Source organism: Callithrix jacchus, chromosome 4 (assembly GCF_049354715.1).
Source record: "Callithrix jacchus isolate 240 chromosome 4, calJac240_pri, whole genome shotgun sequence".
NCBI classification, from domain to species: Eukaryota; Metazoa; Chordata; class Mammalia; order Primates; family Cebidae; genus Callithrix; species Callithrix jacchus.
The window spans coordinates 65,492,191-65,519,158 of record NC_133505.1 but is presented as its reverse complement, the minus strand read 5'-3'; the positions used below and the strand labels follow the sequence as shown (position 1 = coordinate 65,519,158).

Below are 26,968 nucleotides of genomic sequence, written 5' to 3'. Positions count from 1 at the left end.
GAAAATCATATTTCAATTTTCCCCCTGGTTTCTTGCAACCACTTTAACTCTACTTCTAATTGCTATTTTAACTATATGTTAAAGCTTTGCTTCCAAGTTAATCATAACAAAAACATGTAAATGCTGAAATGATCTTCAAAATTTCTCATACTAAAAAATATAGCCAAATAGAAACAAAAATAATTCACAATTTATCTTTTTGTGAACTCAAATATTATAAGAAAAACCTAAATGACAGTAATATCTAGGATAACTTTCAAATCTAACTTTCGGAAAGACTATCAACTTCCTTCATCTTCAAAATCTCCAAACCTTTTGTAAAAGAAAACAAAATGATATCTAAAATATGTATTATTTAAAGCCAACATATACTCTTTATCTCCTTAAGTTTAGAAGTGGATAAATGTAGTAATTGGAATACAAATCCCTAAAATGTATAGTAGTAATTAACATATCCTCAAAAAGTTATCCTGTTTCTTGCTTCGAAATTGAAATGAGGTGGGTACATTGTATGTAAGTTTCAATATACTAATATGAAGTTTTGCAAAGAGCTATAAAGCCATACCTATATTCTGATAGCTTAGGTCATTCTCAACTCCTTTCTCCATGTCTAAACTTTTTGAATAGTTTACTGCCTGTTTCAGTTTTCTCTCTGCCTGTGAGGCACCAACAGAAAACTTGTACAGGCTTGATTTTTCAGATCCAAAATGAGCCACACTGGGTTTCTGCAAGAAGCAATGTTTTCTATGGAAATGCTGCTGCGCACTCTCAGGATCGTGAAATGCTTTGGTGCAGGTGCCACATTTGATTACATAATGCTGCTCCTCCTCACCACTCTTTTCTTTGTGCACTTGCTGGATATGAGTGTTCATGTCGGTTACATTCTGTCCTGTTGCTGAACATAAACTGCAGCGAAACCACAGTTTTCCTTTCTCCAACATGATTTGGAGACATCTACTATAATCTGCTTTTCTGTTGACTTTACAGATGTAACTCTCACGGCAACCACAGGTTAACTGGTTACTGGTCTCCATTACTGGAAAATCATCTTCAGTTTTAATTGAAGTTTCAGTTTTTTCTGACACAAATACATAATCTGTGCTGTGGTGCTCCTCATAATGACTCAAAAATGCTTCTTCCTCATTAAAGATAAGATCACAAAGCCCACAGAAGTATTTAATCTTTATCTCATTACCATGCTCATCTCGGCAATGTCGGTACAATGTTTCTATCTTATGAAAAGGCTTTCTGCAGTGAGCACAGCTGTATCTATGAAACTTGTGGCTTGCCAAAGACAGGCAGTGCTGTTTTACATATTCTTGGGAATCAAACATATCTTCACAAATCCGGCATTGCCATTTGCCCCTTGGAGAACTATTTGTTGGAGAATGATCAATAATAGTAATAGTTGATAAAGGCTGGTTAGCAGTCAAATGACCCAATGTTGTAGAGGATGATGGCAAAGTTTCATCTTCTACCTCATCCATCTCATAAAAATATCTGTGTCCATTATGAAATTCAGTCACATGTGCCATGATAGTATCTTTCCTTGGTAACTCCTTTTTGCATGTTCGACACCAGAAAAGAAAGTTATTTAAATGTGCCCCTCCATGAATCCGGCTCATATGTAAACGAATGACCCCTGAATCATCACACACCTTTGCACAGACCACACACTTATAACCCATTGTGTTTGCTGAGAAAACATGTTTTTCTACTGCATCTTCACTTGGGAATCGTTGATTGCATTCACAGAACCAGGTTTTAACTACTGACTTTTCTTTCTGGACACAAGCAACACCTTCATGGCTTTTATCTTTTAAATTCATCTTCTTTTTTGGAATGGCAATGCACTCCTGTGAGCTAGATTCTTTAATAGACATAGTTCTTTTAAGTGATGAAAATTTTGATTGATCCAACAATAAATGCAAGTCAGAAGAAGGATCCTTATTCCCTTCACTGCTGTGGCAATAAAGTAAGACTGATTCTTCCACCGAGTTAATGACTCGGATTTTGTGTCCTGAATTCCGCTTATGATTTTGGGTGCTGGTTTCATCCACAAAGACTTGATTGCAATCTGGACAATAACCTCTTAATATGAATTTCTCTGCAACCTGGGTAATGCTCTTCTCAGCTACGGCTACAGGACCAGCATTTCGACAACGAACTCTAAATTAGATAAAAAGAAATAGAAACTCTTTCAGAAGTATTTTCTAAATATACCATTGCTGCATTTTATTGAAAGAATTACAAAATAACCAACATATAAGTAAGCACTAAATGATATTTTTCAATAAAGATGCAGATGACATAATGATGTTTTATCATCTCAAAATATTTGAGTATTATTTACATTTTATCTATTTTTAGTTAAAATACAAAAGGCTGAAACTAGATTCAAAATTTTTTAAATTCGGGCAAATTTTAGAAAACTAAAATCAGTATCAAAAGCACTGACAGAGGACCTTATTAAACATGCAAATTATTAGACTCTCCATGGAAATTAAAATGTATGAAAGAACACTATGGTAAAATTCTAGACAACCCAGTACCTATTCTTTACGAACTGATCAATGTTGATACAAGGGTTTCGTAACCAAAACAACATGCACTGGCATAAAAACTGACACAAAGATCAATGGAACAGAACAGAGAGTCCAGCAATAAAGCCACATATCCACAAACTACTGATCTTTAACAAAAGTAAGAAAAATAAACACTGTGAAAAGGACACCTTATTTAATAAATGGTGCTGAAAAAACTGAATAGCCATAAGTATTAGAATAAAACTGAACCCATATCTCTCATCATATACGAAAATTAAGATGGATTAAAGACTAAGACTTGAAACTATAAAAATTCTAGAAGAAAACCCCTTCTGGACACTGGCCTTGGCAAAAAATTTATGAATAAGTCCTCAAACTCAAATGCAACAAAACCCAAAAATAGACAAATAGGATTAAAAAGATTAAGCATAGCAAAATAAATAATCAAGAAGCAAACAGCCTACAGAATGGGAGAAAGTATCTGTAAACTATGCATCTGACAAAGGACGAATATTCAGAATCGACTAGAAAGAAGTGGACAAAGGACATCAAGAAGTGGACAAAGGACATGAATAGCCATTTCTCAAAAGAAGACATACAACTGACCCATGAATACATGCAAAAAATACTTAACATTATTAATCATCAGAGAACTTCAAATTAAAACAACAATGCATTACACCACCTTACACCAGTTAGAATGGCTGTTATTAAAAAGTCAAAAAACAACTGACATTGGCAAGGATACAGAGAAAAGCCAACACTTACACACTGTTGGTCGGAAAGTAAATTAGTACAACCTCTATGGAAAACAATATGGAGATTTCTCAAAAAACTAAAAAGAGACCCACCCTTTGATCCAGCAGTCTCACTACTGATACCTACCTAAAGAAAAAGCAAGCATTACATCAAAAAGACACCTACACTTGTACATTTACCACAACACTATTCGCAATAGCAATAATGAATGGAATCAACCTGTTTCCATCCACGGATTATGAATAAAGAAAATATGGTATATATGCCATGGAATACTACTCAACAATAAAAAGAATGAAATCATGCCTTTTGCAGCAATGTGTATGGAACTGGAGGCCATTATACTAAGTGAAATAACTCAGAATGCCAAATACTGTACATTTTCAGTTCTAAGTGAAAGTTAAACAATGGGTACACATGGCTATAGAGAGTGGAATAATAAATAGACCTGAAAACTCCAAAAGGTGGGAGGTTGGGAAGTGGGTAAGGGTTGAAAAATAACCTATTGGGTACAATGTTCACTATTTGGATGACAGGTACATTAAAAAGCCCAGATATCACTTCACAATAAATATGTAACAAAACTGCACTCGTACCCCCTAAATCTACAAATAAAGAAATAAACATAAATAACAGATTAGTTTTATGTCAGGCAAATGTCATGACCTTAGGTACTTTTGCATTGAAGAACTAGGCTCAATAAAACCACACAGTATTTCACAAATTCACTCAAAATAAATCAACCTCTCTAGCAAAATAAAAAAATAGAACTGTGTTTCAACTGTCTCCCCTTCACTACTAAACTCCAGAGAGAACAGACCTGCTACCATTTTATACATTTAATCTATTTCAAAAGAAAAAAAATTATACAAAATATGTTCTCTAATTATTGTGAAATTAAATTGGAAATGAGGAATAATAAAAATCCCTAAATATTCATAAATTAGATACCTAAATGTAACATCTATAAACCTTTAGAAGTTAAGCAATACATATCTTTTTTGTTAGTGTGTTTCAAGACAGAGAATCTTTCTGTCACCCAGGCTGGAGTGCAGTGGCACGATCTTGGCTCACTGCAACCTCTGCCTCCCAGGTTCAAGTCATTCTCTGGCCTCACCCAACAAGTAGCTGGGATTACAGGCGTGTACCACCATACCCAGTTAATTTTTTTGTATTTTTGGTAGAGATGGGGTTTCAGCATGTTAGCCAGGCTAGTCTGGTCTTGAACTCCTGAGATCACACCACTGCACTCCAGCCTGGGCGACAAAGCAATACTCCATTTCAAGAAAAGAAGAAGAAGAAAATCAACAAATTACACTTACTGCAAAAAAAAGCTTCTGTTCATGAAAAGTTTTAATTAAAAATGTGAATATGCAAAATCAGAGCTAGGAAAATATACTCATAAATATCTGTATATTCTAGAAATTCCTATATTCTAGAATCTGACAAAAGATTCGTATCTAGAATATACAAAGAACCCCAACTCACTATTAAGAAAGCAAACAATTTAATGTTTTAAATTGGCAAAAGACTTGAACAGAGATTTCACAAAGGTAAACAGCCCATAAGCACATGAAAAAGTGCCCAACATCACTGTTCATCAAGAAAATGCATACAATAAACTGAGACACAAGAATAGGTAAAATGAAAAAGAGTGACAATATCAAATGTTAGCAAGGATGAAAAGTAACTAGAACTTTCATACCTTACCTGTAGGAATATAAACTAGTACAACTAACTTTGGATATTTAGCAGATTCTCAAGTTAAATATACATCTACTTTTGAACCAACAATTCCACTTTTCAATGTCCATCCAAGAAAAATGGAAACATATGCCCATGAAAAGACTTGTAAAAAATATTCAAAGCAGCTTTATTCATAAAAGCTATAAACTGTAAAAGCTATTAAGATGGGAATGGATGAACAAATTTTACTATATTCACACAATACTACTTTACCAATAAAAAGGAACAATGTACTAAAAACTCTAAATAAATCTCACAGATACCATGGCAATAATAAATCATACTGGAACCTTTCTTGGTTACTTGATAAATTTGGCCTTTCAATGAGATTTAATCTTTCACATGTATATGAGTTTCCATTCCAGTTAACTTAAAGCAAACATTCTACTTTAACCCTTTCCTCTCCTACTCACAGAAAACACACAGAAAAACAAACACAAAACTCAGAACTGTTAGCTTGCTTTACATTCACAGCAGTACCAACATATTCATGCTTCCAGATCTCTAACGTCTCTCAAAATGCTAAATTTGGTTAATTTCCAGGCAACTGTACATTCTCATTTTAAAAGGAGAGAAACATGGGATAGAAAATGTATTTGCTGAATCTTCTCACTGGGAAAAGCTTACCGGTATTCCTTTACAGCCCCAGACCTACACAAACCTGAAATGGGCAGTGAGCTCCATGTGGGAACGCAGTGTCTGGTGGCAGGCCACACACTTAACTTGAAATGGAACATCTTTGCACAGAGAGATTAAAAGTTTCTTTGCAAAAGATGGAAAAGATATTGGTTGTGCAATTCCTTTGTTATCTGAAAGACAAAAAAACTTAAAGTTGCAAAATATTTGAGTATAGAGTAACTCAACCTTCCTCCCCTTAGCCCCTCTCAACATTAGTTGGAGTAAGCAAAAGAAGACAGTTACTTTGGCAATAAAAATATAAGGGAAGCCACTTTTCAGCCTTAAATACAAAGAATGCCTTACTCATACTCAAATTAAAATTTGAGTCTTAAATGCCAAGAAAAAGAAAACTTCCAAAATATCATATTACAAAAACATTATCCTGAATAAATATTTGCTTCCCACGTTTCTCTTCACTCTTTAAAGTTAGCATGAATACTCATATGTATAAATAAATATTATGAATCTTTGTTTTTAAATAAGAATTCAGTCTTTTATTTTCATAGTTCTAAAACTAAGATGAGGATAAGTAATCTCAAGAATGATCTGAGAAGTATGATAAATCAGCAAAGATTAAAGTAGTTTAATAATTTTCAGCAGATGAGAATATTAACATACCACCCAGTTTGAAACTCTGATGGAAATGATTCTTTCCAGACATATGCTTCAAACACTCATCCTTGCTGCTAAAAAGAAGGAAGCAATTTGGACATGCAAAACACTGAATAATCTGAGGAAGAAGGTTGTTGTTATGTCCATCATCTGTGGCTTCCTAAAACATAAGACAAAGCTGTATTATGGACAACTAAAATCAATACTCAATTTCTTAAAACCAACTTTCAAAATTCCCTATTTATCATTTATTTGCAATATCCTGTATCAATTTTTAACATGTAAGATGTTCTTCTCTGAGTGTGAATTATGGAACTTTTATTATCACTGAGGTCCCAAATGTAAAAGGTTTAGTTTTTATCCTCAAAACCAAATTATGGCCATCTGTTGTAGTAATAAATATAGAAGAACATTTGCTTTCTATATATTTTTCATTTTTTACATACACGTTCACATGTAATATATAAATGCATAAATGTGATCACACCACACATACTTTGCCTAAAGTTGCCTTCTTCACTCTACCCTGCATTATGTATTCTTCCATAAATTTCTCCATGCTTAATCAGCTACAAAGATACATAGAAATAAGCAAGGGAAATGTCATTGTTTTATCAAATATTATTTTATAGAGTCTTCTGCCTATTAGTTTTCTCATTCCATATTATCTAAAGGAAATCTCTAAAAATCAGCTGGTACATCTGTAATTAATGCCTCTTAATGGTTGTAAACTATGCCATGGTGTGGATCTATTCAACTTAGTCAACATTTATTTCCAGTTATATTTTTAGTTTTATTGTTTTTCCCTCATTAGAAACAAGGATCTTGTAAACATCCTAAATACATATCCTTACTGGTAGGTGCTTTTTTCTCATCCTCAAGAGTGGCCCTATAGGGCTAAAGGGTATATATTGAATATTAAAAGACATTGTATGACTGGTTTTAAAAACGCTCTACCAATTCACGTATCCCCTAGTACTCAATGAGTCTGGCAATAATATATATTGCAAATCTTTTTCATTTTTGTCAGGTTAGTTTTTGTATTTTTGGTAGAGATGGCGTTTCCCCATGTTGCCCAGGCTGGTCTTGAACTTCTGGGTTTAACTGATCCACCTGCCTTGGCCTCCCAAAGTCCTGGGATTAGACGCATGAGCCACCATACTTGGCCTCCATTGCTACTTTAATTTTCATTTCCTATCCTATCTGTGAATTTGAGCATTTATTCATACATTTGTTAGCTATGTGTTCTTATGTGAATTTTTTATTTATATTCTTTAGCTTTATCTTTCAATTGTTTTGTTTTCTCTCCTTCTGATCAATTTGTATCAGTCCTTTGTTATTGAAATTAATTCTCTACCTCATGTTCCATTTTGGAAATACTTTTCCAGTATCTGTTTTGTTTATAGTCTTTCTTTCATATTTATTTATTTATTTATTTATTTTTGAGACAAGAGCTTATCCTGTCACCCAGGCTGGAGTGCAGTGATGCAATCATGGCTCACTGCACCCTTGACATCCGGGGCTCAAGCAATCCTCCTATCCCAGCCTCCCAAGAAGCTGGGACCACAGGCATGCACCAATATATCCAGCTAATTTCTTTTTATTTTTTGTAAAGCAAGGTCTTTCCACATTGCCCAGGCTGATATCTAACTCCTGAATTCTAGAGATCCTCTTGCCCTGGCCTCCCAAAGTGCTGAGATTACAGGTGTAAGCCATTACTTGGCCTATGGTCAATTTGTAAATTTGACATAGTCAAATAGGTATGTCTATTCTAGCATCTAAGTTTCTAAACCTGGTTAAGAGCCTCCTCTATGTTAAAATAGGAAATTTTAAAAGTGTAAGTATATGTATATTTGTGTGTGATTGTTATAATTTCAATTCTTGTTAATCTTTATAGTAATAGCCTTAAAAACTGTATTGTGCCTTATATTTACTATCAACACTAGAAACATCAGAATAGTTTGTGTAGTGCTTATGCAACCAGAAGAGAGATAAAAAATTTGTATTTACTTAATCCTCGTAATAACCCCATGAGGTACCACCTTCATTATTCAGAAATGAGAAAATTAAAATTTTGATAAGTGAACCAACTTATCCCTCCTATCAAGTTGTACCCCTCCCTAGAAAAGACAAACTTCCATTTAAACCCAGCTTTACAAACTTGGTTATGAATTCTATGGGGGTTTCACTAATCCCTCCCTACCACACTCCCCTTCAGTTTTAATTTGATGAGTGCCACACAGAAAAATAACACCAAGGAGGACATTTCATTCCAATTTGAAGATTCTAAATGATGAGAGCAATAAAGGCATTTACTAACCACCAATTTATACATATTTCTCCTACTCGAAGAATCCTAAATTCATAAAACCATTTTTGTTTAATTGTGAGTTATAAATGAACACACATAAAGTTGTTTAAATGACTTGCTCAACAGAACCAAAATGTGAATTCTATATAAAATTTTATTAGAATGTACCTATTCCAAAAATATCGTATTCTTGGCCAGAAGCAGTGGCTCACACCTCTAATCTCAGCACTTTGGGAGGCTGAGGTGGGCGGACTGCTTGAGCCCAGGAATTTGACACCAGCCTGGGCAACATAGTAGGACCCCATTTCTCTCTCTTAAAAAAAAAATTTATACATATATGGCATACCTGCAAATACGTTCTACAAATTGGGAGAAAAAAATGGAAAATAAGACATGGGATAAAGTGCTCAATTCCTTTTTACCTTATTTCTGGTTACATTAAAAGACCCCATATAAATTTGTACTATAAAAAAAAGTAGGGCCAGGCACGGTGGCTCATGCCTGTAATCCCAGAAGTTTGGGAGGCCGAGACAGGTGGATCATCATAACCAGCCTGGCCAACGTGGTAAAACCCCGCCTCTACTAAAAAATACAAAAAATTAGGCAGGTGCCTGTAATCCCAGCTACTTGGGAGGCTGAGGCAGCAGAATCATTTGAACCCCGGAGGCAGAGGTTGCAGTGAGCCAAGACTGCCACTGCCTGGGCAGTGAGAATCCATCTCAAAAAAACAAAAAAGAAGTAAAACCAAAAATACCACTTCACATCCACTAGAATGGCTAAGTTTTAAAAGACAGGAGTAAGTGTGGATAAGATGTGGAGAAACTGAAACCCACAAACACAGCTGGTGGGAAAGTAAAATGGTGCTGTGCATTAGACAGCAGTTTGGCAGTTCTTCAAAAAAAATTAAAAAGGTGCCATATGACCTAGCAATTTAACTCGTTAGAGGAGTTAAAACGTATGTTTACACAAAGACTTGGAAATTTGTTTACAGAAGCATTGTTCATAGTAGCAAAAAGGCAGAAACAACCCAAACGTCCATCAATTAATGAACGGTTCACTAAAATGTGGCATATATCCATACAATGAAATACTATTTGGCAATAAAAAATGAAGTACTGATACATGCTACAATATAAATAAGCCTTGAAAACATTATGGCAAATGAAAGAATCTAGTCACAAAGTCTGCATATTGTTTGATTCCTTTTATATAAAATATCCAGAATAGATAAATCCATGGAGACACAAAGTAGTTTAGTGGGTATGTAGGGATGGGGAAGATGGGTTACCAAAGGAGAAAAGTCACCTTATATATGATACAGTAGCCCTAGAAACAAAATAATGAGTGGTAGCTCCAACCAACTCACAAACGACACTGAGGTAACAAAGGAGCTTACAGTAATATATCTATGACTACTATCACAAAAGAGGGAGAAAAGCAGGATGCTGTCTGGTGATATAATAGCCATTTAATGGCTTTCATGTCAAAAGCCACTAGAAACTTACTACTCAAAGTATAATTCAATGAATGACAGCAATGGCATCACCTAAAAGCTTGTTAGAAATATGAATCTAAGGCTTCACCTGGGACATCCTGAATCAGAATCTGTATTTTAACAAAATTCCAAAGTGATTTGTGTGTACATTAAAGTTTGAGAAGGCCTAGTCTAGAGGGAAGAAATTGAAGATCAAAGAAAAAGGGGAAGGAAGCAAGGAAAACAATGCAAGTTGTGAATAATCTGACTTTCTTTCATTGGAGACTGTCATTTTACAAAACAGAATTCATACCTATAAAAAACAGCGAGGCTTAAACAATCTTCTAGTGACCTCTTCTGGTTGATTTAAAAGAAGCAATTACAACCCCCAATGCATACTAGTTTCCTTTAGGGTCCTGGTGGTGACCCAAATGCCAAGGAATAAGCAATCATTGATGGTTACAGGTCAGGCCTGAAGTGCTTTATAGAGTATTAGATTTTCTCTTAACAACTTCATACGTTAAGTATAAGGATACTATTTTGGGGATGAAGAAACTAAACTCACAGATTCAGTAACTTGTTAAGAACATGAAGCTAATAAAAGTAACAGTGGAACCCAGGTCTGTCTGACACCAAAGCCTTTGCTCTTTCTGTTACCACACTGCTTTTCACAAGGCTGAAGGTCATAAATCTACTTCCTAGAGGGAAGGCAGAAAGGAGTTCAAAACAGCATGGAATGTGTGGCTCTGAGAAAAAAGAAAAAAACAAATTAATGAAATTTGGGGAAACGAATTAGTAAAATAATTAATGTTCAAGTTAAATTACCTTCTCAATTTTACTAAAGAAAAAAGACATATACTCATTATAGCAGAGAAAACACTCAGTACATGGAATAGGGAAATGTGTCCTCAAAGAACTCTAGTTCTGAAAAAGGCAGAACATCAGTAACCTACTGCAAACACTAAAATATGAAACGCAGTTCTCTTTCACCCTTTTTTCCTTCTTTCCCCAAATCTTCCGTTTGTCATGAAAATAGATAACCCTATCATTTCTTTCTTCAACATGTCTTTTGGCTTCACTTTAAGGTCTTCATTCTGAATGCCATTACCTAAGTCAAACAATTCTCTCAGAGCTAAATTATTGCAGAAGTCATCTAAACTCGTCTCTTTGTCCGCATCTCTCAATCCATTCTGAACAATACTGATATTTTAATGCCACTCAGTTTCTTCAGTGTCTCTAAAAATAGGGGAGGAACTGGGCTCTAAAACTGAAAGTCCTTCTAGCTCTAAAAGAATAATGTGGTATTTTTATCATGTCACTGTTCTGTAACAGTTCCTTCTTGCCAATATCAAGTTTAAAATCTTGTGCCTTTATGATCATGTTACTATTTATTTTTGTTAGGAATCCCCAAGACTATCCTAAGGTTCGATGGTTTGTTAGGAGGACTCACTAGACACAGCATTTGGTGTACTCACAGCTATGATTTATTACAGTGAAAGGATACAAAGTAAAACAATAGAGGAAAAAAACTCAAAGGGCAAAAGTACAGACGAAACCAGGTACAAGGTTCCAAGAAACCTTCCCAAAGGAGTCACAAAGGACACATTTAATTCCTCTAGCAATGAGTTGTGACAACACATGTAAACTACTGTCTACTAGGAAGCTTATTAGAGATTCAGAGTTGAGAGTGTTTACTGGGGTCTGGTCATATAGGAAATCTCTGCCTAGCATGTACCCAAATTCCAGACTCCCATAAGGAAAGCAGGTATTGGGCATAAACCACACTGTACAGTATTACTGTTTGCACAGTAGGTGACTCGTATCAAGAGAATGAAAGAAAACTCTCCCAAAATCCAAGTTTTCATACACCAGCCAAGAACCAACACTGCAAGCAAGACTTTGTAAAAATAGTAGCTCAGACCTGCCATGTTAACTCTTTTCTGTACACTATCTACTCCTGCAGTCACTATTCTGTTTAGGTTCTGCAATTTTACCTAGATTTCTATCATTTTTATTTTCCATCTATCCAAATCCAATCCTGGAGAATCTCCTCTGTTCCATAAAGCTTTGCCAAATTCTCTGATACTTCTCTCTCCCTTTCTCTGAACTCCTATTTCACTTATATTGTACCACTAAGGCTTGTTCATTCTAGAGCACAAGCTCCTTGTGTTTAAGAACTATAGTTCTCCTGTACTACAGTGCCTAGTCAATGTTGAACAAGATGCAGGCTCTCAAAAACTAATGAGTGAGTGTAAAATAAAATCTGCTTCAAGATGCACATCTGTTCTAGGAATGTTCTCTAGTGCCAGAAAGAGAGGGGAGGGCTACAGAATTCAATTAGATATACTTAGAATGAAAGCTTTAATTCTCTACTGTGAACCTACACAGAATCCAAGCTACTCCCCACATTACTTTCCAGGTATAGCTCTACATAGAAGCAAATTCTGAAAACATGTTTTCTGTTTGAAAAAAACCCACTGATATCTGAAACAAATGTTTTACTATTTCAAAACCTAGTATTTACTCAGTAAATCCAATTTGATATTTACTCAACTGTCCAAATATGGATATTCTTAAGGGTTTTTATCAGAATATTTAATATGATATTATTTTTAATAACAGCAAACAGCCGAGGCGCGCCATTACACTCCAGCCTGGGTAACAAGAGCGAAACTCTGTCTAAAAAAAAAAAAAATAGCAAACAATACAGCCAACAAAAAATTTATTAAATTGATTAATTAAATACTATATTCATACAGAAGAGAACTATTCACTCATTTCAAATGTAGAAATGTATGCATTGATTCAACAAGTATTTAAGCTTTTATGTTTCCGACACACTGCTTTAAATCACAAAACAACTTAAAAACCATATCTTAAGCAAAAGCATTTATCTATATATGGAGAAATACTAAAAACACATATATCAAAATATTAACAGTGCTTATCTCTGTGAGATTAAGGGTGATTTCTTGTCTTTTTGTTAATATGATTACGAGGTCAAGAGATCGAGACCATTCTGGTCAACATGGTGAAACCCCGTCTCTACTAAAAATATAAAAAATTGGCTGGGCATGGTGGCGCGTGCCTGTAATCCTAGCTACTCAGGAGGCTGAGGCAGGAGAATTGCTTGAACCCAGGAGACGGAGGTTGCAGTGAGCCGAGATCGTGCCATTGCACTCCAGCCTGGGTAACAACAGCGAAACTCCGCCTCAAAAAAAAAAAAAATTTCCACAATGAACATACATAACTTCTGCAATATTAATAAGTCATTAAAGATATCTGCTATCAAATATGGTAAAAACCCATGAGTGTTCTGTATTACATAGATTTGCATATCCATAAATCAATTCATGCCCCTTAAGATCTAAAACTTAACTAGAATTATATAACACAGCTTTTAAAATACTAGTTATATTCCTTAAAACTAGCATTAATAAATAACTTGTCATTTACTGTATGACTCCAGCATTTCAACGAGCAGTGAAAGATAATGAACTTAAGATTAGGGTTCTGGTTCTCATCAAGTAACAACTCAGAGTCTTTAAACGAGGTAATTTAATTTCACAGAGCCACTCCATGAAAGGAAACACTTTGATGATAATCTCTAGGACTGCTGACTTTAAGGTATCAAGTTTACCTGCCTATAATAACTAAGTGGTCCAAATCATTTTATTTTCAATCAACAATCACCGTTTTGACACTTACGTATATCACTGGTAATTGCAAGCTTAAGAGCAGCATGAAAAAACCTACACTCAACTCCATGGCTATCTAGAAAAATAATACTCAATTTAGGACATGCTCTTACCTTATCAAAAAGGTGATCTCTATATTGCTGTTGAGTAACAAACTTTTTATAACATACTACACAAGCAAAGGAGCTGATGAAAGGTCCATGCAGTGAAATTGTTGGATCACATGGAGAATGATCAAACCTACTCAGCAAAAGAGAGGCAACATTAAATCCACATTCTAGGGAAACAACTATGTCACTTCATTTGTGAAGCTAAACACATAAATGCACACACTCAGAACTTTGCACTTTTCTACTAATACGAAGTAATATTCTTCATATTCAATAAATATCAAGTGGTTCCCATATGCTCAGCAATTCCCTCAGATAGTGACCAACAGTTAGCTCAAGATTTCATATGCACTAAATACCCAGTAACATATATTTAGGCATTTCTTACCAAACTGGTAAACTTCTCATTTGAAAAAATCCAGCATCTTTTACTTCTTGCCTTGGTTACCATAAGACTCACAACTAACTTTAAATTAATCACTGCAATAATAATCTCATGCTAAGATTTCTAGTACACTTGTTTCCCATAATGGCTTTTAATCCTTTTAGTGTTCATTTTTACCATTTAATAAATCTGATTATAAAGTACCTGGAGCACTTTAGTTAAGATACAGTATGCCACCATGTTCTGTTACTTCTCCTACCCCAGATCTAGCTTGGACTTCACTTAATTTTCTACAGAATGCTCCAACTCCCTCTAGAAGCTTTCTTGATAAGGTAAGACATAACTAGGGTGAGACATATTTGTAAAAGACAATGGCTTAGAGCCCCAAACTCTCAATTTCCCATCCTTCAACTATGAGAAAGGGAGGCTATGGGGATTCAAATGTTTAATACAATGTTCCCTTGATATCTACATTCTCAAGCTCCACTATTCAAAAACTCAGTAAATTGGCTAGGAGCGGTGGCTCATGCCTGTAACCCCAGCACTGTGGAAGGCTGAGGCAGGCAGATTGCAGAGACATGGCTTTGCAAAAATTAGTGGGGTGTGGTGGCGCACACCTGCAGTCCCAGCTACTCAGGAGGCTCAGGTGGGAGGATCCCTTGATCCTGAGAGGTGGAAGTTGTCGTGGACTGAGATTGCCACCAGTGCATTCCAGCCTGGGTGACAGAGCGAGATCCTGTCTCAAAAAAAAGAAAAAGAAAAACCCAAAGACCAAAACACAGCAAACTGATAAAATGGGTTTCAATAAATAGAATATTTATTATAAATTTTGCTTACATCAGTTTGCTTTTAACAGTTATTTTGTAATGCGCTATTACCTTTCTTCAGGCTAGACCAAGTATCTGTAAGTGCTTCCTGACTCTTGAAATGTACATTTATGGGCTGGATTTCTTTAAAACTAATTTATCTGAATTTTGATGTAAAAAGTCTGTTTAGAACTTTATGAGCCATATCAGGGAAAAAATAAACATTTAAAACCTATACTCATAAAGAGAGCATATCACTATAAGAATCTGACTTTACCAATGATGAAAAAATTACAAGGGCACAAAATAATTTCAGTTTGGAATATAAAGCTATGATCACAATGGCAAAAGCATATACACTTTCATTTCACAAAATCACTTCGTAGCTCATGAGACACTCAGATCCACTATTCTGAATATCCTACTTACCTTTTCAAATGTCCTAAGAGAAGGTGCCCATTGTCAAACTCCTTGTTACAGTGCATTATAGGACATAAAATTGGTTTCCCAGACAACCGCATTTGGCCTCCTCTTCGGAATGAACTTTTTGTTCCAGAATTAATTGTGCCTGTTTTGAGTCCTGCATCATCAGAATATAAGTTCTTAGGTTATTATTTCAGATACTTGTCCTTTGGGCTAGGGATCAAAATTAGGACAAGACAAAGAAAATTATAAATAGCATCAACTGGATAATCCTGTTTACGACCTCTCTTAAAAAAGCTATAATAACTTAAAAATAAATAAGTTGTGACCAAAGAAAGCCCTTAATGTTTCCAAGTAGCATTCTCTCTCTCTCTCTCTCTTTTTTTTTTTTTTGAGATGGGCATCTTGCTATATTTCCCAGGCTCAATCAATCCTCCTGCTGTCGCTCAAACTACAGGAACATACCACCATGCCCAGCTCCAAGTAGCACTCTCTAGAAGGAAAAAAAATCCTTTTCTTGAAGCTCAACAGCTAAGAAATGTTAAAGACCAAATGCATTAGAAAGTTAAGACCCTACTCCCTTATTTTTGAGCAGGTGGGACTATAGGCACATGCCACCATGCCCAGCTAATATTTTTATTTTTTGTAGAGACAAGGTCTCCCAATGTTTCCTGGGCTGGCCTCAAACTCCTGGCTTGAAGGGATCCTCCCACCTTGGCCTCCCGAAGTGCTGGGATTACAGACATGAAACACTGTGCCCAGTCAGATCTTTTCCTCTAATTCTTATTTTCTCTTTTAACTATTTTAACTGTGTTATAAATTTAGCTATATTATAGAGGGCCTGAGCTCTATGAAAATTATATGAAACAATGTAACTGGGGTAGAGAAGATAGAGTGAAGAAAGTAGGGAGGCAAGGAGGATAAGTGTGTTATTTTCTTTCTTTTTTTTTTGAGACAGAGTCTCACTCCATCACCAGGCGCCAGGCTGGAGTGTAGTGGCACGACCTCGGCTCACTGCAACCTCCGCCTCCCAGGTTCAAGCAATCCTTCTGCCTCAGCCTCCAGAGTAGCTGGGACTACAGGCGCGCGCCACCACGCCCAGCTAATTTTTTTGTATTTTTTTTTTTGTAGAGACAGGGTTTCACCATGTTGGCCAGGATGGTCTCGATCTCTTGACCTCATGATCTGCCCGCCTCGGCCTCCCAAAGTGCTGGGATTATAGGCGTGAGCCACCGCGCCCGGCCCTCTTTTTATTTATTTATTTATTTATTTTAAGAGACAGGGTTTCACCATGTGGGTCAGGCTGGTCTCGAACTCCCGATCTCAGGTGATCCGCCTGCCTCAGCCTCCCAAAGTGCTGGGATTACAGGCATTAGCCACCGCGCCCGGCAAAGTGTGTTATTTTCTGAGGAATCAAACCACTGATCAATCAGCTCCAACCTAGACATTAAGTAATACAAGTGTGAGGAATAACAAATTTATAGAACACAAAGCAGAGATTTACTTACTGTTGATACCTCTCCCCTTTCTAGTCAATCTATTTTGTCTCTTCTCTTTTTCCCTTTAAAAAGCCAATTAGGAAATAGTTTGTCTACCATTTTCTTCTCCTAATTAATTAATCCCCCACTACCCTGGTCCATTCTTCATCCTTTTCTTTCTTTATAATTTTTATCTTAAAGTCACACAACTTGTAGATGAATCCCCCAGTCAAATGCTCTCAGGGAAACTCCCAACACATGATATATGATGAAAAATTTAAAGAGTTGTATAAAAAACAATTGCAAAACAACCACAAGTATTCTGATTCACAGACAGTATTATTACTCCCTCTTTTATTACTACCTCTTGTGGACTATTTCACTCAAATGCTTTGAATATTTCATACAACAAAAACTAAATATTTATCTTTATTGAATTTTCTACAAAGCCCCTAAGCATTTAAATAGAATTATTCCTTTAGGGCAATATGACTTTTAAATCCCAAAATGGTTATATATGATTAAGGTTTTAACTGCTTTTCCCTCTTTTAGTCTTTATTGAGGAATACCTCTATCAAACTGTCAAAAAAAGTTTATAAATATGTTCTGACAACAAATAATGGACAGCATGGAATTAATCATATTTTAGTCTTAACACGACAATATACTTTTTTATCTTTAATATTCTTAATGCAGTCAGAATTATGACAACTTTTTTTTTTTTTTGAGACGGAGTTTCGCTTTTGTTAGCCAGGTTGGAGTGCAATGGTGCGATCTTGGCTTACCGCAACCTCTGCCTCCTGGGTTCAGGCAATTCTCCCGCCTCCGCCTCCTGAGTAGCTGGGATTACAGGCACGCGCCACCACGCCCAGCTAATTTTTTATATTTTTAGTAGAGACGGGGTTTCACCATGTTGACCAGGATGGTCTCAACCTCTTGACCTCGTGATCCACCCACCTCAGCCTCCCAAAGTGCTGGGATTATAGGCGTGAGCCACCACGCCCAGCCGACAACTTTTATAATTGTCCATCCACATTCCAGATGTTCCCTATTAGGACTTTTATTCAGCTATAAATAGTGGCTCTGGATAAAAATAAAGTTGGAGAAGACAATTCTTGGGTGGGGGGGGAAGTAGGCTTCGCCTACTGGAAAGGCAAAAATATGGAAATTTAAATAGCTTTTTTCCTTTTTTTTGAGACGGAGTCTCGCTCTGTTGCCTAGGCTGGAGTGCAGTGGTACAATCTTGGCTCACTGCCACCTCCAGCTCCCGGGTTCAAGTGATTCTCCTGTCTCAGCCTCCCAAGTGGCCAAGACTACAGGTGCCCACAATGCCTGGCTAATTTTTGTATTTTTAGTACAGACAGGGTTTTACTATGTTGTCCAGACTGGTCTTGAACTCCTGCCCTTGTGATCCCCTCGCCTCGGCCTCCAGAAGTGCTGGGATTGCAGGTATTAGCCACTGTGCCCAGCCAGCTTTTTTCTCATATAGTACAGATAACATTGTTTTAAAATTATAATACTAAGCATTCAAATTTATGCAAACTGGCCCAACTCTAAAGATCCATAAAGAATGGACTGTCCAACATTAGAATAATTATAAATTAGGTACTTAAATACTTCTAATTTAAAAACTGGATTATAAAAGCTTAGTATTGTATTTTGAAATAGACTAAGTCCTTTAATGCTACTGAGTAGTAGAATCTCACTCTCTATAATTAAAGAGAACAGTGATTCCTCTCTCTTTTCCCCAGCTATACTCTCTTCAAGGATCACAGCACTCTCTAAAGCCCATTTATAGAAAAGCACCATACCAAATATAGCCCAATACTACAGCAGCTGTTCAAGCAATAGATTCCAAACTTTATTTTTACATTGCCTCAGAGACCAAGCAAAAAACGCAACCTATCACACAAAAAAGAGCATACCTACAGACCTTAACTATAGGCTTAAGCTTATCAGCCATCAAAAAGCCAGGACTGAAAGGCAGAGAAAACACTAATCTTGAAAGTACCGTAAAGACACAGTTAAATAATTCAGTTGTTCCCACTTGACCTACTAAGGGAAATACATAAACAGATGCTCAATTCAATATATAATGCATTACAATATTCTGACAATCTAGAAGTCAGATAATAACCTTAAAGCGGCATATTACTGGCCCAACTACCATTCTATACAGGACTTGAAAGTGTCAGACTCATGAGATAATTTTTAGAAGAGATCTTAGAGATGATAAAGTCTTCTAGTTCTAGCCCAATTTCCTATTCACCTAGGTATCTTTCCCCAAAAGTACAGATGTCCTAGAAGAATCTCTGGAGATGATGAGGTGTAATTATCTAGGCATCTGTTTAAAGTTCCCAGAATATTCTGTTGCAGTAAAGATGACACCATTGAGCTAGTCATTAACTTCTTCCACTGAAAACTGAATGTACATGAAGAGGGATTTTTGTGCCTGAGCCTCCTGAATAGCTGGGACTACAGGCGCCCGTCACCACGCCTGGCTGATTTTTGTTATTTTGGGCTACTATGTTGGCCAGAGTAGTCTCGAACTCCTGACCTTGTGATCTACCTGCAGCAGCCTCCCAAAGTGCTGGGATTATAGGCGTGCGCCACCGTGCCCAGCCAATGAAGAGGGATTTTTAAAAACTATAAGCTTTCAATAATCACCCCAAGAGGTAAAACCATCTACCACATTTTCTATGAATCTTTTGCCAAAGTAGGTCTGGAATGCTATATAATTTTTTTGTTTAACTTAGTAACAGTCAGATTTGGAACCCAAGTTCTAGGCTTCCCTTCTGTGCTCATTATGCAAATATTTATAGCACATCTATAAAAATTCAACCAACATTTATTGAGCATCTCTATGCTGAGCATTCTTTTAAGGAATTGACATTAAAAAAGGATTAGTAAGATTTGGTCTCTGTCCCCAAGAAGTATATAGCCTGGTGGAAGACATGGATATATAAACACATCAATCCAACATAATAAATACTGTATTAGTGAAATGAATAAAGTACTGAGATCACAGATGGCTGAGCAACCAAACTTATATGGAATATAGATAGGCTTGTCACATAACTGGACATGATATACCATAACCATATTAACTCAGCAGTCCCTAATACTGTATTATTTGTTGGCCATGTATGAATCCCACAGGCAAGTAAGAAGAAAACAAAAAGGTTTTTGAGGGCAGGATGGGAGTTTGAGAAGCACAAGTGGGCTGTTAAGGAGAAAATACAGTTTCAGGGGGCGGCCAAGTGTCAAAAACATCAATTGTGTCAGGTATCAAATGGAATGAACTGCTACATACCGATAAATATACATTATTAGAATTATTTTATAAGTGGCAATTTGATTCTATTCAAAGGAAAGCCCTTGAAAAATAACTTTGGAATCCAAGATATCTAGGTTCAACAAAGTTAAGCATTACAAGCAAAGATATTTCTGATGACTTTTTGCAAGTAAACTATGTTGGATTAAATCCACAGCTAAGGTGTCTCGTGGATATCCTAACTCTTTAAAGGCTCAGTAGATATTCTTTAAGACAAGACAGAAAAGTTGTCATGGCGGTACTCTCCTACTGGCTCTTGAAAATTCTACCAAATTATCTGATGGAGGAAGTAATGTTCCACAGTAACTCTGCAAGGAATCTCAGGTCTGCAAAGAGTTAGTAATGAAGAAGCTATTCAATGCTTTGACAAAGTCTCCTATGAGGATGCTTCCTTATTAAATATCCAGATAGCCGGCACTGATGAATAAATAAGTAAACATTAATCTTCCAGATCTCACTTTAAATACCATTTCCTTAGAGAAGCTTTTTCTGACCTCAAATAATCTGTTATACACCCTCCCATGGACATATGTACTACTTCAAGCAATAACTATTAAATATATAAATGAATAAATGAGTAATTCTAATGAGCTCAGGTATGACCTCTATTGCTTATACTCAAATATACTTGTGCCAAAGAAGAAAGACAGTGGACAAAGTAGGCCATTATAAACTAGGCCATTATGAGGAGATATTAGTATCACTAAAACAAAATCTCAATACCTTATATGCTTATTAGCAACAGAATAAAACAGACTACTTTCTGCCTTAAGGCTTTGGGGAAGCTAGGTAACTTAGTGTAAGTTTTAAAGAATACCTGGCATTTTTAGCCACTGGTCCACACACAGTCTTGCTGCTTCTGTATCAGAATGTCCTCGAATAAATTCCAATTCTTGTAACCCATGAGCATGCTGAAAATCAATTTTTTCCTGAAGACATTAAGAAGAAACTCAATTAAAGTTACTACTGTTTTCCTTGAGAAAAGAATTTTTTTACACATCAGTGATCAAAAAATGCAGATAACTCTTTATCCCCATAACTCCCCATCTAGAAATTTATGCCAAAGAAACACATCAAAATAAAAATGCATGCTCTAAGATATGTATACCAATGTTATTGCACAAAATTCACTGCAACCTAAATCCCTAACAATAGGATATTGTTTAAGTAAATTATGGTATGTACATTTGATGGAAGTCATTAAAAACATTATCCAAAATTTTTCAAAGGTGTGGGATATACTTTTGAAATCAAGTCACCAAATTGCATTAAACAAATGAAGCAAAATATAAACAAAGAATAATTTCAATCCATATGCAACTATACCTGCAGAGTAAAAAAAGCCTGAAAACAGATGTATTGAAAGTTATTAAGGCTCCCTCTGGTAATTTCCATGTAAGGGATTATTTTCGTTTTTCAACTTTTATTTTTTCAAATTTTCCATATTTAATCTGAAACATACAGAAGGAGCCTAATAAATATTTGTTCACTCAGTAATACTAATAACATAACTCATTAGCACCTAATATGTGCCAGTATAAAGTATTTGTTGCCATCTAGACTAAGGGTTGGTGAACTTTTCCACAAAGGGCTAGTTAATATTTCATCATGTCTTTGCAGGCCAGAGAGTCTTTACTGCCTCTACTCAACTCTGCCATTGCAGCAAGAGAGCAGCCACAGACAACATATAAACAAATAAGCGTAGCAGTGTTCCAATAAATCTTTATTTATAGCAGGCAGCAGGCCGATGACAATGCTGAACTAGACGCTCTGTATCGCTAAAAGCCTAAATCTTTCTAGTATGTTATCCATAAAACTATTTGTATATTCTCTAATCATAATGTATATTAAAATTAATACTGGCCTCTAACCATGTGTAAGACAGTTTAAAAAAGATTTTAGATATTATTGTTCCCATTTTATGATGAAAAACCTGAGGTCAAATAAATTACCCAAGGATATATAACAATGTCAGAATTCAAACTTGGAGGCAGTCTGATTCTTGAATTCATGTGCTAATGAGTATAATCATACTGTCCCTCAAAAAGATTTACATGTACTTCAAAAGAAATCAGAGTCAGAAACACTGTATTTGTAAGATATAAACCATAATAATGTATGGCCTAGTTAGATGAAACAGGGTTTTCTACAAGAAGGATAAGTGGGGGGAAGGTGTGGATCAATATTTTAATCTGAAGAAAATCTACATAGTACAAAGTTCAAAGCACAGTCATGGAATACTACTTCTCATGAACGTTAATATGCATTACATACATTTTTTTAATTCTCTGTAATCAAATTAATTAAGTATAGAAACACTGGTTTTAAAAAAATTTTAAAGGTTACTTTCATGTAGGACTACTGAAGCCCTAACGTGCTAACTGTATTTTTCATACAAAGAATATGCAGTATTCCAACTTCATAAATCACCAAATACTTTTTCAAAGTGTATCCTACAGGATCACTATACTGAATAACATGCATTAAGAAACAAATAATAATAAAATCAAAGTTAGCCTATCCAAAGATAGCAATAGCCCTAATACCCTAAGACATCTTATGCATTAAATTGAACCGTTTTATTAAAGTTCCTTACAAGAATCCATTATAATAAAACCCTTCAATTAAAGTAATATAATTGAGATTAAATATTACTACATACCAACTACTAGCATACTTATTTTAACAATTTCCAATAATTAAAATCCAACTTTTTTTTTCAAGTTCTCTGGCCTTTCTTACAATAGAATTTGAACTCTATCAACATGAATAGTTCATGCTGCCAAAACACTTATTGAAATTATCCTAAAATTAGCCACCCTTTTTCTCTGTCACAAGCAACTTTCAAAAACTTTAGGGTTACAGCCCTTCTTGTAAGTCGTCTTAACTTGCAGAATATCAATACACAAAGCTGGCAGCTAGTCAAATGGTACAGAACATGATCTCTGAAAGTTAAGTATCAAGTGAAGATTTTGTTTTTGTTTTTGTTCTGTCTTTCTGAGACAGAGTCTCACTCTGTCGCTCAGGCTGGAGTGCAGCAGCACAATCTTGGCTTACTGCAACCTGTGCCTCCTGGGTTCAAGCATTTCTCCTCCCTCAGCCTTCCAAGCAGCTCGGACTGCAGGCATGTGCTACCATGACTGGCTAATTTTTTAAATTTTTAGTAGAGATGGGGTTTCACCACATTGGCCAAGCTGGTCTCTAACTCCTGACCTCACAGGTGATCTTGTCCACCTCATCCTCCCAAAGTGCTGGGATTATAGGCATGAGATTTTCCTTTTTTTCTTTGAAAACTCTCCATCACAAAAGATAACTTACTGCAATAATGAAGACACCAACAATTCACAAAGGCCTACAACAATTGAAAAACATTTTCTATGGTATCTAGTTCTAGCCAGAATCATCATTCACTAGAATTCTTCAAAAATTATTTCTATTTCAGTTTCATTATCTTTCTTTCCGGTTGGCTTTTTTTGTTGTTTTTTGTCATCCAGTTTAAAAAAATAAGTAATCCATAAAGGGAGTCGAGTAAGAAAAACTAAATTATGGCTGGACAGCAAGTCATCTTTTTCCTTAAAGAATGAAATCTAGGGCCGGGCACAGTGGCTCAAGCCTGTAATCCCAGCACTTTGGGGGGCCGAGGCGGGTGGATCACAAGGTCAACAGATTGAGACCATCCTGGTCAACATGGTGAAACCCCGTCTCTACTAAAAATACAAAAAATTAGCTGGGCATGGTGGCGCGTGCCTGTAATCCCGGCCACTCCGGAGGCTGAGGCAGGAGAATTGCCTGAACCCAGGAGGCAGAGGTTGCAGTGAGCCGAGATCGCACCACTGCACTCCAGCCTGGGTAACAAGAGTGAAACTCCGTCTCAAAAAAAAGGATGAAATCTAGACAAATTTATTCTTTACAACTGGTTAAACAAAAAATTTTAAATTTCAAAAAAAATATTTTCAATGTAAAGTATTACATGGGTAGAGGCCAAAGCTACCCTTGAGAAAAAACTTAGTTGTCATAATGACTATACAAGATTCTGGGCTCTAAGGAGCCGTTAAGACTGCCTGGGAAAAGAAGCTGTATCACTCAGGAAATCTGAGGGAAAGTAAGACAGTTTGCAAATGATTTCTTTGTCAAAGAGATTTGACCCATTTAAAAAACCAAACAATATGATTACAATTCTGGGTGGAGGAAAACTTCCTTAAAACTGAACAGTATTTCTGCCAGGATAAAAATAATATTGTCTGTGTATGTGTACGTGTGCGTGTGTGTGTTTGTGTGTCTATGCAATAAGCATTTTAAACATACAATTAGAATAACATAGTCTAATTTAATTGATATTACATCATAAAGTAAAAGCCCTATTTCTAAATTTAAAGACCATTTTATACCAGATTAGGAAATATCAGATAAGACGCTATACACAAATTACTTTATAATAACCAATGGAATAAGGAATCAAAAACATGCATGCTAAAATTATAAAATCATAGTGTTTATTCTGACCTGGGAGATCATCTCTGAACTGTCCATCCACAGAATAAAACCCTAAGTCCAAAACTAAGTGATCTGCTGAAATCTAAATAGCTGCTGGCCAGAGACATGATTTAAATTTCCATTTTTTTTTACTTTAAGTGTGGAGTTGTTTTACCCAATGTATCAACATTTTACTCCTAAAAGACATTTGTCAGTACTGAGGGAATTCTTTAAGTAATTTCATGTGGGGCCTTTTAAAGCAAATCAAGGTAAAAAATTACATCGTACAAGATTCTAAAATGGCTTCATTTACCACATAGCAGGTCTTCTACAAACCTGCTTCAAATTTTTTCCAAAATTTAGTAATGGATTTAATTTGGAAAGATAAGCTGAAGTTTGAGAAAGCAGTCTGGCTATATCTGGGAGAAAATAATCTTTCAACAGCTGATATCTATAAAAGCCCTGATAAACCCTTTTTCACTCTTATGATAAAAATAACCAGAAACCTGTTAATTGCTCATCTGCTTTGAGAAATCCATAATTTTTAATTATCAAAAATGAAGTACACTCAGTTAATTCTATTTTTTCCTCTTTTCTTATATAGATAGGGTAAGAATAGAACAAACTAAAAACAGATGTAAAAAGCTATTATGCATTACTATTAAATTCATGAGCTATCTAGCGTACATGCTGAGCTTTGATTAAACAATACCTTTTTTGATTAAAGGTTTCTCTTTACCAACTTTATTATAAATAATTCTTTAATTTAATAAAATGCCAGTTAAAATAGCAACATACTCTGAATGCTCTATTCTTCTCTTCTTTCTGCTGTTTCTCCACTTCAACATGGCGGGCTAGACGAGCCAGAGTTAAAGCAACTTTATCCTTCTGATGATCAATATGGTCTTTACGTTTAACATTCTTCTATAAGGGAAAAATAATTTTCATTCCTTAATTAACGAAATTAGCATTTGGATAACACACATTCATCAAACAGCTACTATACTAAAGAACCATTTACTTTAGTTATATCTATAAGAACGTATTTTGTGTATTGTGTTTTATGTGGTGTTTTGTAGGTCTGTCAGTTATCCACCAGGATCTTTGGTTTTCAAGAAGTTAGACAAACGAGTTTCTAGAACATTTATCATCTTTATTTCCTTAAAAGTTGAAGAATGAACTCTTAGATCTGTCAGAGAAGTAGGGTCATCAGGCAAAGTGCTAACCCCCAAAATTGGAGAGAGAGAGGTCAATAAAGAACATCAACTTACTAAAGCAGAAACCTTCTAGTAGGAACCTCCATAGGAAACTAAACTAATGGATGCTTGGCATGGACAAGCCTGAGATTTAAAAACTCCAGGGCCCCTCACATATGATCCCATATTAATAGATGCAGAAAAACCATTTAACAAAATCCAGCCCCCATTCATGATAAAAACTCTCAGAAAAGTAAGAATAAAAGGGAACTTTCCCTACTTTATAAAGATCATCTACAAAAAACCTGTAGCTAACGACACACTTGATGAGAAACAAAGTCTTCAGGCTAAGATACCAAACAAGGCAAGGATATCCCCTCTTGCCACCCCCAGCATTGTACTAGAATTCCTAGCTAATGAAGTAAGATGAGAAAAAGAAATAAAAGGCATACAGATTGAAAAGGAAGAAATAAACTCTTTGTTTGCATCCACGTAGAAAATCCAATATAATTAACAAAACCATTCCTACAACTAATAAGCAATTATAGCAAGGTTGCAGGATACAAGGTTAATGTCAATTGATTTCCTATGTGTCAGCCATGAACAAGTGGAATCTGAAGTTAAAAAACTACCACTTACCTTGGTACTCCCCACTAAATGAAATAGGTATAAATATAACAAAATATGCATATCTGTATGCAGAAAACTATAAAACTGATGAAAGAAATCAAAAAACTTTGTTTTATTTTAATTTTATATTCAAGAGTACATGTGTAGGTTAATTACAAGTGTACACTGCATGGTGCCAAAGTCTGGACTTCTACTGATCCCATTACCCAAACAGTGAACACAGTATTCAACAGGAAGTTTTTCAGGCCTTGTCCCTTTACCTTCTCTCTCTCCTTTTGGAGTCCCAGTGTTTATTGTTCCCAACTTACT

General features: G+C 35.7%; 1 protein-coding gene across 10 annotated transcripts in view; it reads right to left on the bottom strand.

Annotated features, from left to right (window-relative positions):
* The window catches only part of ZNF451 (zinc finger protein 451), a 120,794-nt gene that overhangs the window by 20,923 nt on the left and 72,903 nt on the right, over positions 1–26,968 (bottom strand). For 9 of the 10 annotated variants that reach the window (XM_078369468.1, XM_078369467.1, XM_078369462.1 and 6 more), the window contains 7 exons: positions 25,632–25,757; positions 21,178–21,289; positions 15,555–15,705; positions 13,938–14,064; positions 6,348–6,501; positions 5,713–5,860; positions 566–2,169 (listed from right to left, as the gene is read on the bottom strand). In XM_078369468.1, the coding sequence (XP_078225594.1) occupies positions 566–2,169; positions 5,713–5,860; positions 6,348–6,501; positions 13,938–14,064; positions 15,555–15,705; positions 21,178–21,184 (2,191 nt within the window). In that variant the 5' untranslated portion in view covers positions 21,185–21,289; positions 25,632–25,757. Of the gene's footprint in view, positions 1–565; positions 2,170–5,712; positions 5,861–6,347; positions 6,502–13,937; positions 14,065–15,554; positions 15,706–21,177; positions 21,290–21,686; positions 21,812–25,631; positions 25,760–26,968 lie in introns of those variants that run through there. The other variant, XM_078369466.1, reaches the window with a different exon arrangement.